Genomic DNA, 10,075 nt, shown 5'->3' with positions numbered 1-10,075 from the left:
TAAACAAACAATAAGAAGAATAAACGAAGAATAAGAATAAACGAAGAATAATGAAAATAAACGAAGAATAATATGAATAAACAAAGAATAATAAGAATAAACAAAGAATAATAAGAATAAACAAAGAATAATAAGAATAAACAAAGAATAATGAAAATAAACGAAGAATAATAAGAATAAACAAACAATAAGAAGAATAAACGAAGAATAATAAGAATAAACGAAGAATAATGAAAATAAACGAAGAATAATATGAATAAACAAAGAATAATAAGAATAAACAAAGAATAATAAGAATAAACAAAGAATAATGAAAATAAACGAAGAACAATAAGAATAAACGAAGAATAATAAGAATAAACAAACAATAAGAAGAATAAACGAAGAATAATGAAAATAAACGAAGAATAATAAGAATAAACAAAGAATAATAAGAATAAACCAAGAATAATAAGAATAAACAAAGAATAATAAGAATAAACAAAGAATAATAAGAATAAACAAAGAATAATGAAAACAAACAAACAATAATAAGAATAAACGAAGAATAATGAAAATAAACGAAGAATAATAAGAATAAACGAATAATAATAATAATAAACGAAGAATAATTAAAATAAACGAAGAATAATAAGAATAAACAAAGAATAATTAAAATAAATGAAGAATAATAAGAATAAACGAAGAATAATAAGAATAAACAAAGAATAATAAGAATAAACAAAGAATAAACGAAGAATAATTCAAATAAACGAAGAATAATAAGAATAAAGGAAGAATAATTAAAATAAACAAAGAATAATAAGAATAAAAAAAGAATAATTAAAATAAATGAAGAATAATAAGAATAAACAAAGAATAATAAGAATAAACAAAGAATAATAAGAATAATCAAAGAATAAACAAATAATAAACAAAGAATAATAAGAATAAACAAAGAATAAACGAAGAATAATAAAAATAAACAAAGAATAAACAAAGAATAATAAGAATAAACAAAGAATAATATGAATAAACGAAGAATAATAAGAATAAACAAAGAATAATATGAATAAATGAAGAATAATAAGAATAAACAAAGAATAATAAGAATAAACAAAGAATAATAAGAATAAACAAAGAATAATGAAAATAAACGAAGAATAATAAGAATAAACAAAGAATAATAAGAATAAACAAAGAATAATAAGAATAAACAAAGAATAATAAGAATAAACGAAGAATAATAAGAATAAACAAAGAATAATAAGAATAAACGAAGAATAATAAGAATAAACAAAGAATAATAAGAATAAACAAAGAATAATGAAAACAAACAAACAATAATAAGAATAAACGAAGAATAATGAAAATAAACGAAGAATAATTGAAATTAAATTAAACGAAGAAGAAATGAAGAATAATAAGAATAAACGAAGAATAATAAGAATAAACAAAGAATAAACAAATAATAAACAAAGAATAATAAGAATAATGAAAATAAACAAAGAATAATGAAAATAAACGAAGAATAATAAGAATAAACTAATAATAATAAGAATAAACAAAGAATAATTAAAATAAACGAAGAATAATAAGAATAAACAAAGAATAATTAAAATAAATGAAGAATAATAAGAATAAGCGAAGAATAATAAGAATAAACAAAGCATAATAAGAATAAACAAAGAATATACAAATAATAAACAAAGAATAATAAGAATAAACAAAGAATAAACGAAGAATAATAAAAACAAACAAAGAATAAACAAATAATAAACAAAGAATAATAAGAAAAAACAAAGAATAATAAGAATAAACAAAGAATAAACGAAGAATAATAAAAATAAACAAAGAATAATAATAATAAACAAAGAATAATAACAATAATAAACAAAGAATAATAAGAATAAACAAAGAATAATAAGAACAAACAAAGAATAATAAGAATAAACAAAGAATAATAAGAATAATAAGAATAAACAAAGAATAATAAGAATAAACAAAGAATAATAAGAACAAACAAAGAATAATAACAATAATAAACAAAGAATAATAATAATAAACAAAGAATAAACAAAGAATAATAAGAATTAACAAAGAATAATAAGAATAAACAAAGAATAATAACAATAATAAACAAAGAATAATAATAATAAACAAAGAATAATAAGAATAAACAAAGAATAATAAGAATAAACAAAGAATAATAAGAACAAACAAAGAATAATAAGAACAACAAGGTTACGTTAACAGAGAACATCAACCTGTGAGGTCTTCATCTTGTTCCTGCTGATCTCCAGGTTCAGCTCCTGAACGTCTCTCTGGGCCTCTTGTCTCTGGAGCTGAGCTTGATGGATCTGATCCTGCAGATCTACACACACCTGATAGACATATATTGATAAACACACAACATACCAGCACAACAAACATGTCGCTATTTTGAAAATATAACGATGACTAGTTGGAGAAATGATTCTTTTCCTAGAAAAGTTACAGTGACGTCTCTCGAAAGAATGAATGGATTCGAAGACTTTTGTGATGTTTGATGAACATCAATCAAATGCATCAGAACACGGAGCAGCTGTCAATCATCTCATGATGTTTACGTGATGTTTCCTTCTCTCGGGACATGTGACCCACAACAACTAAGTGCTGCCGCCATCAAGTGGCCATTTATAGAATGACATCGTAATTGGCTTAATTTGAACTTTTCATTCATTGTTCTGTGATCGTCGTTCATTCCTTCAACGAATGTATCTTCATAGAAACATGAAGCAACCTTGGAATGTTCTTGCTCCAGAGAGGTCAGTCGCCGGAGCGTGACCTCCAGCTCTGAGGTCAAGGAGCTTCTGTCTCTGAGGCATCTGTTCAGCTGAGACTCAGACTGGGCCACTTGCTGAGAGAGTCCGGACACCTGAGACCACAAGAACATGAGACCACAAGAACATGAGACCACAAGAACATGAGACCACAAGAACATGAGACCACAAGAACATGAGACCACAAGAACATGAGACCACAAGAACCTGAGACCACAAGAACCTGAGACCACAAGAACATGAGACCACAAGAACATGAGACCACAAGAACATGAGACCACAAGAACATGAGACCACAAGAACATGAGACCACAAGAACATGAGACCACAAGAACCTGAGACCACAAGAACATGAGACCACAAGAACATGAGACCACAAGAACATAAGACCACAAGAACCTGAGACCACAAGAACCTGAGACCACAAGAACATGAGACCACAAGAACATGAGACCACAAGAACCTGAGACCACAAGAACATGAGACCACAAGAACATGAGACCACAAGAACATGAGACCACAAGAACATGAGACCACAAGAACATGAGACCACAAGAACCTGAGACCACAAGAACATGAGACCACAAGAACATGAGACCACAAGAACATGAGACCACAAGAACATGAGACCACAAGAACATGAGACCACAAGAACATAAGACCACAAGAACATGAGACCACAAGAACATGAGACCACAAGAACATAAGACCACAAGAACATGAGACCACAAGAACATGAGACCACAAGAACATGAGACCACAAGAACATGAGACCACAAGAACATGAGACCACAAGAACATGAGACCACAAGAACATGAGACCACAAGAACATAAGACCACAAGAACATGAGACCACAAGAACATGAGACCACAAGAACATAAGACCACAAGAACATGAGACCACAAGAACATAAGACCACAAGAACATGAGACCACAAGAACATGAGACCACAAGAACATGAGACCACAAGAACATGAGACCACAAGAACATGAGACCACAAGAACATGAGACCACAAGAACATGAGACCACAAGAACCTGAGAGCACAAGAACATGAGACCACAAGAACATGAGACCACAAGAACATGAGACCACAAGAACATGAGACCACAAGAACCTGAGACCACAAGAACATGAGACCACAAGAACATGAGACCACAAGAACATGAGACCACAAGAACATGAGACCACAAGAACATGAGACCACAAGAACATGAGACCACAAGAACATGAGACCACAAGAACATGAGACCACAAGAACATGAGACCACAAGAACATGAGACCACAAGAACATGAGATAGGTAGTTACTGTGTTTTCAGGTAGTTACTGTGTTTGTCAGGTAGTTACTGGGTTCTCAGGTAGTTAGTGTTCTTAGGTAGTTACTGTGTTGTTAGGTAGTTACTGTGTTCTTAGGTAGTTACTGTGTTCTTAGGTAGTTACTGTGTTGTTAGGTAGTTACTGGGTTCTCAGGTAGTTACTGTGTTCTTAGGTAGTTACTGTGTTCTCAGGTAGTTACTGTGTTCGTCAGGTAGTTACTGTGTTCTCAGGTACTTACTGTGTTCGTCAGGTAGTTACTGTGTTCTCAGGTAGTTACTGTGTTCTCAGGTAGTTACTGTGTTCTCAGGTACTTACTGTGTTCTCAGGTACTTACTGTGTTCTCAGGTAGTTACTGGGTTCTCAGGTAGTTACTGTGTTCTTAGGTAGTTACTGTGTTCTCAGGTAGTTACTGTGTTCGTCAGGTAGTTACTGTGTTCTCAGGTAGTTACTGTGTTCTTAGGTAGTTACTGTGTTCTCAGGTACTTACTGTGTTTGTCAGGTAGTTACTGTGTTCTTAGGTAGTTACTGTGTTCTCAGGTAGTTACTGTGTTCTTAGGTAGTTACTGTGTTCTCAGGTAGTTACTGTGTTCTTAGGTAGTTACTGTGTTCTCAGGTAGTTACTGTGTTCTCAGGTAGTTACTGTGTTCTTAGGTAGTTACTGTGTTCTCAGGTAGTTACTGTGTTCTTAGGTAGTTACTGTGTTCTCAGGTAGTTACTGTGTTCGTCAGGTAGTTACTGTGTTCTCAGGTACTTACTGTGTTCGTCAGGTAGTTACTGTGTTCTCAGGTACTTACTGTGTTCTTAGGTAGTTACTGTGTTCTCAGGTAGTTACTGTGTTCGTCAGGTAGTTACTGTGTTCTCAGGTACTTACTGTGTTCTCAGGTACTTACTGTGTTCTCAGGTAGTTACTGTGTTCTCAGGTACTTACTGTGTTCTCAGGTACTTACTGTGTTCGTCAGGTAGTTACTGTGTTCTCAGGTAGTTACTGTGTTCTCAGGTACTTACTGTGTTCTCAGGTACTTACTGTGTTCGTCAGGTAGTTACTGTGTTCGTCAGGTAGTTACTGTGTTCTCAGGTAGTTACTGTGTTCTCAGGTACTTACTGTGTTCGTCAGCTCCTCTCTCTGTCTGCGTCCTTCGCTCAGTCCATCCTCTCGAGCTGCAGCTAATCTCCGCGTCATGGTCTTCACTTGATGCTGCAGACGTTCTCTCTGTCGTATCATCTCCCTGCTCAGCTGCTCACGCTGCATCTCCACCTGAGCAGGTAAACAGGAAGATCAAGAAGAATCTTCCAGTAGTTTGGACCAAAAGTCAACTAGTCAATCGTTAGCTCTCATTAAATGAGTCTCAAAGAGACAATAATTGTTCATAAATAAAAACACTGTGACTTGTTTTAAAGAACGTATGAATAAATGTTTTGTTGTTTAATTGATATGATCCTGGTCTGGTTTATTGATCTGTTTGATTCACTTTTCCATTTGTATTCTTCCTATTTGACGGATTAACACATGAAAACATGAGGAAGCAGACATGAGTAAATGATTTCTTTGATGATCACATGATTATGAGTTATTGACGAGCCACGAGAACAGAGACACAGACCTTTGCTTTCTGAACGTTCGCTTCTTCCACCATCTCCACCGCCTGCTTGACCTGTAAACACGCCGACCACTCCCTCTGCTGCGCCTCCTCCTGACTCCTCCGGACAGTGTTGAGCGTCATCACTAACTCGTTTCTCTCCCTGTGAGGAACACGTGTTAAACTCACTGACGAGTGATGTCGTGTTTTCTTACTTGTTGACTCTGTGGAGCGTCTGCACGTCTGCGTGAGAGCTGGACGTCAGTCCTTCATGCTGGCCACACCTGAGACACAGACCTGCCACACCTGGAGTCTGTTGGTCTGGCAGCACCTTCAGCTCCTCACCCTCCTGCTGCAGAACCTTCAGCTCCTCACCCTCCTGCTGCAGCACCTTCAGCTCCTCACCCTCCTGCTGCAGCACCTTCAGCTCCTCACACTCCTGCCGGCTCACGGACAGATCTTTCCTACAACCGTCACACAGGTGGTTGAACAAGTGCACAGAAGGAAGGTGGTCACGGCTCGTACCTCAGGGAGACCACCTGAGCCTCCAGACCTTGGATCTGAGACTTGTGGAGGACTCTGAGTCGTTCCTGAAGCGAAGGGAGTGTGTGTTACTAGCAGACAAGTGGACGAACACAAGTGTAACTGAACACTCAAGGCTTCAACACGACTAGCAGGAGCTTGAAGCTCAGAATAATGTGTTAAATCAAGAGTCAATAATAATAATAAGGTGTTTCTACCAGTTTGTGTTTCCATGAGTTTTCACTGTTGTTGCCTTCGCTTGTGCTGTGTTGTGTGTGTGTGTTATAGTGTGTTGTGTGTGTGTGTTATAGTGTGTTGTGTGTGTGTGTTATAGTGTGTTGTGTGTGTGTGTTATAGTGTGTACAGTGTGTGTGTTATATTGTGTACAGTGTGTGTTATATTGTGTACAGTGTGTGTGTTATAGTGTGTACAGTGTGTGTGTTATATAGTGTACAGTGTGTGTGTTATAGTGTGTTGTGTGTGTGTGTTATAGTGTGTTGTGTGTGTGTGTTATAGTGTGTTGTGTGTGTGTGTTATATTGTGTACAGTGTGTGTTATATTGTGTACAGTGTGTGTTATATTGTGTACAGTGTGTGTGTTATAGTGTGTACAGTGTGTGTGTTATATTGTGTACAGTGTGTGTGTTATAGTGTGTACAGTGTGTGTTATAGTGTGTACAGTGTGTGTGTTATATTGTGTACAGTGTTTGTGTTATAGTGTGTACAGTGTGTGTGTTATATTGTGTACAGTGTGTGTGTTATATTGTGTACAGTGTGTGTGTTATAGTGTGTACAGTATGTGTGTTATATTGTGTACAGTGTGTGTGTTATAGTGTGTACAGTGTGTGTGTTATATTGTGTACAGTGTGTGAGTTATAGTGTGTACAGTGTGTGTGTGTTAAAGTGTGCACAGTGTGTGTGTTATAGTGTGTACAGTGTGTGTGTGTTAAAGTGTGCACAGTGTGTGTGTTATAGTGTGTACAGTGTGAGTGTGTTAAAGTGTGCACAGTGTGTGTGTTATAGTGTGTATTTGTTTTTTCTGGTCCACTATATGGCAATTTTTTAAATACTTTTTATAGTCTTGACTTTGCATGAGTGACTTCAATGAACATCATTTTTAATCCAAGGGCGCCACCTAGTGGACTCCAACTGACAGTCGATTCAAATGTATTAATGGTGGATTAAAGGAAGAATTCACAGATTAACTACCATTGAGTTTGTTTGATCCTGAAAAGACTCTTCTTTGGATTTCAGCTCAAAACTGAGCCGTTCATTTTCCACCAGAACAACTTTGACACGACCTTTGAACTCTTCAAGTTCCTCCTGGAAACACAAACATAGGTGGTGATGCTTCGTGAGCTGAAAGACGTGACGCCCCACAGATTGTACCTTGAAGAACTTGACCTCGGCCTCCAGGTGTTGGATGTACTCGGACTGGTTATGCAGAACCGGAACTAAATCTTGATCTGGTTCTTTCTGGAGTCGCTGACAGAATGTTAACTTGATCAATTAATGACGTGAAGAACATTGTGGATAAAACGTCAAACATCTAAAGTTGACTCAGCAAATATTAAACGATGATATACTAGAAGGTGTTACCTTCACAGGAGAAGGTTTCTTTGAAGACACGTCTCTGCTCTGCTTCACAATCTTCAGCTGATTCACTGCATGTAAACAAAACTGTTTTGGTTCTTGTGTTGTTCGTTTAAAACTTTATTTTGGTTTATTTTGAATCCTGAGTTTTTCAAGCCAGTCATGTATTAACTTCTTTGCAAACTGGAGGACAAGCTGTGAGTAAACATCACCTGCTTCACTCTTCATCACTTCATCCATGTTGCCGAGGAAATCCTGGTCTCCTCCAGACCTTCTCCCGACCTTCACTCGACCTTCACTCGACCTTCACTCGACCTTCACTCGACCTTCTCCTCTTCTTGAAGTTCAACACAATCAAGGGCAACGATGTCGTCTGAGGTTTGTTTGTAGTGTAACTACAATAGAAGCATATCCTTTCATTTTCAGCCTAAAAGTTTATTTATTTTTATTTATTTATGTATTTCCATGCAATGGAATCTAAAGTGTATTCGTACTTTCACAAAAGTTGCATGAAGTGTCACTTGAGGGTTAATAATTTCACTAGAAACTAGAGTTTCATCCTCAAATACATCATTAACACACTGAGCTCAAGTGAGTCGCGATCTAAGGTAAGGTAAGGTAAGGTAAGGTAAGCTAAGGTAAGGTAAGGTAAGGTAAAACTTTATTGATCCTCGAGACACAACTTGCACTTTTGTGTTACGGTAGAAAGAGAGAAGTCACTATCACTGATAGATTCTCCGAAATACTCTGATATGGTGACATACAGTATATTTTCTCTCAATAGAGTCTCAAAGATACTCTGATATGATGACATTAAAGTATATTTTCTCTCAATAGAGTCTCAAAGATACTCTGATATGATGACATACAGTATATTTTCTCTCAATAGAGTCTCAAAGATACTCTGATATGATGACATTAAAGTATATTTTCTCTCAATAGAGTCTCAAAAATACTCTGATATGATGACATTAAAGCATATTTTCTCTCAATAGAGTCTCAAAAATACTCTGATATTATGACATTAAGTATATTTTCTCTCAATAGAGTCTCAAAAATACTCTGATATTATGACATTAAAGTATATTTTCTCTCAATAGAGTCTCAAAAATACTCTGATATTATGACATTAAAGTATATTTTCTCTCAATAGAGTCTCAAAAATACTCTGATATGATGACATTAAAGTATATTTTCTCTCAATAGAGTCTCAAAAATACTCTGATATGATGACATTAAAGTATATTTTCTCTCAATAGAGTCTCAAAAATACTCTGATATGATGACATTAAAGTATCTTTTCTCTCAATAGAGTCTCAAAAATACTCTGATATGATGACATTAAAGTATATTTTCTCTCAATAGAGTCTCAAAAATACTCTGATATTATGACATTAAAGTATATTTTCTCTCAATAGATTCTCAAAAATACTAATTCAATTTGTACATGAATCTGCAGACGTGAGACGGAAGAAAAGTGGCGGGAGAATTTTCTGCTGATCTGTTATATTTTCCCGTTTATTCTTTAGTTTTCTTGTAAAATAATTAATTTACGGTTGTTGAAATAATTGTACTGACTTATGACGTTCTATTTGCTTAAAAAGCTGTTTGTGCACAATGTGTTTTATTATATTTCATTATAAAAAGTAAACCGTAATAGTTGACAAAGATCTGACTTAGTTTTCATGTTCAGCAGGTTTTGAAGTACAAGTGAACAAAGTTTCATGTATTTTCACAGAAGAAATATTGATTTATTGTCATTTTAGTTCAGTGTATTGACGTCACTGTTCATCATTAACACGAGAGCGTTAAACACACGTTGAACTGATGCGACGTTGTCGCCTGTGTGTGACGTAGAAGCGATGTTTTCAGACGCACGAACCGAGTGTGACGTAAATAAGACAATTATGAGTGACTTGTAAACTTAACAGTAAATAATGATACGAAACGAAGACAGAATGAAACAAGAACTTTGAGGGTTAGCATCAGCTAGCAACACAAGCTACATCGTAACTTACGTGTTCGTTCTTTTCGTGGACTTTGACTTTCCTTTTCTTCGCGGTCGATGTTTAATAAAATCTAAGCCAATGTTTTAAAATCATATTCAGCAAATTAAACCTAAAATAAATAACAACAAACATCTCGCGCGCAACAGGTTCCTCGTCAGCGGTGTGCTTCTTTTCTACAACATGTGTGCCGAACGGGCGGTGTTTACCTGTGAGGCTCGTCGACAAACGTATGTCTGGCTTCGTGCAACAAAAC

General features: G+C 35.3%; 1 protein-coding gene across 5 annotated transcripts in view; it reads right to left on the bottom strand.

Annotated features, from left to right (window-relative positions):
• The window catches only part of sdccag8 (SHH signaling and ciliogenesis regulator sdccag8), a gene marked incomplete at its 3' end in the record, with an annotated part of 56,868 nt that extends 46,793 nt beyond the window's left edge, over positions 1 to 10,075 (bottom strand). Inside the window, 11 exon segments of one of the 5 annotated variants that reach the window (XM_087802359.1) lie at positions 2,241 to 2,363; positions 2,762 to 2,896; positions 5,225 to 5,377; positions 5,724 to 5,862; positions 5,915 to 6,163; positions 6,225 to 6,289; positions 7,430 to 7,543; positions 7,610 to 7,705; positions 7,820 to 7,884; positions 8,026 to 8,208; positions 10,029 to 10,075. In XM_087802359.1, coding sequence (XP_087658485.1) covers positions 2,241 to 2,363; positions 2,762 to 2,896; positions 5,225 to 5,377; positions 5,724 to 5,862; positions 5,915 to 6,163; positions 6,225 to 6,289; positions 7,430 to 7,543; positions 7,610 to 7,705; positions 7,820 to 7,884; positions 8,026 to 8,053 — 1,167 coding nt within the window. 5 annotated transcript variants of the gene reach the window in all.

This window comes from Callionymus lyra, chromosome 11, assembly GCF_982586985.1.
Source record: "Callionymus lyra chromosome 11, fCalLyr1.hap1.1, whole genome shotgun sequence".
NCBI classification, from domain to species: domain Eukaryota; kingdom Metazoa; phylum Chordata; class Actinopteri; order Syngnathiformes; family Callionymidae; genus Callionymus; species Callionymus lyra.
The sequence above is the reverse complement of the archived record's forward strand: the minus strand, read 5'-3'. Positions and strand labels throughout refer to the sequence as shown.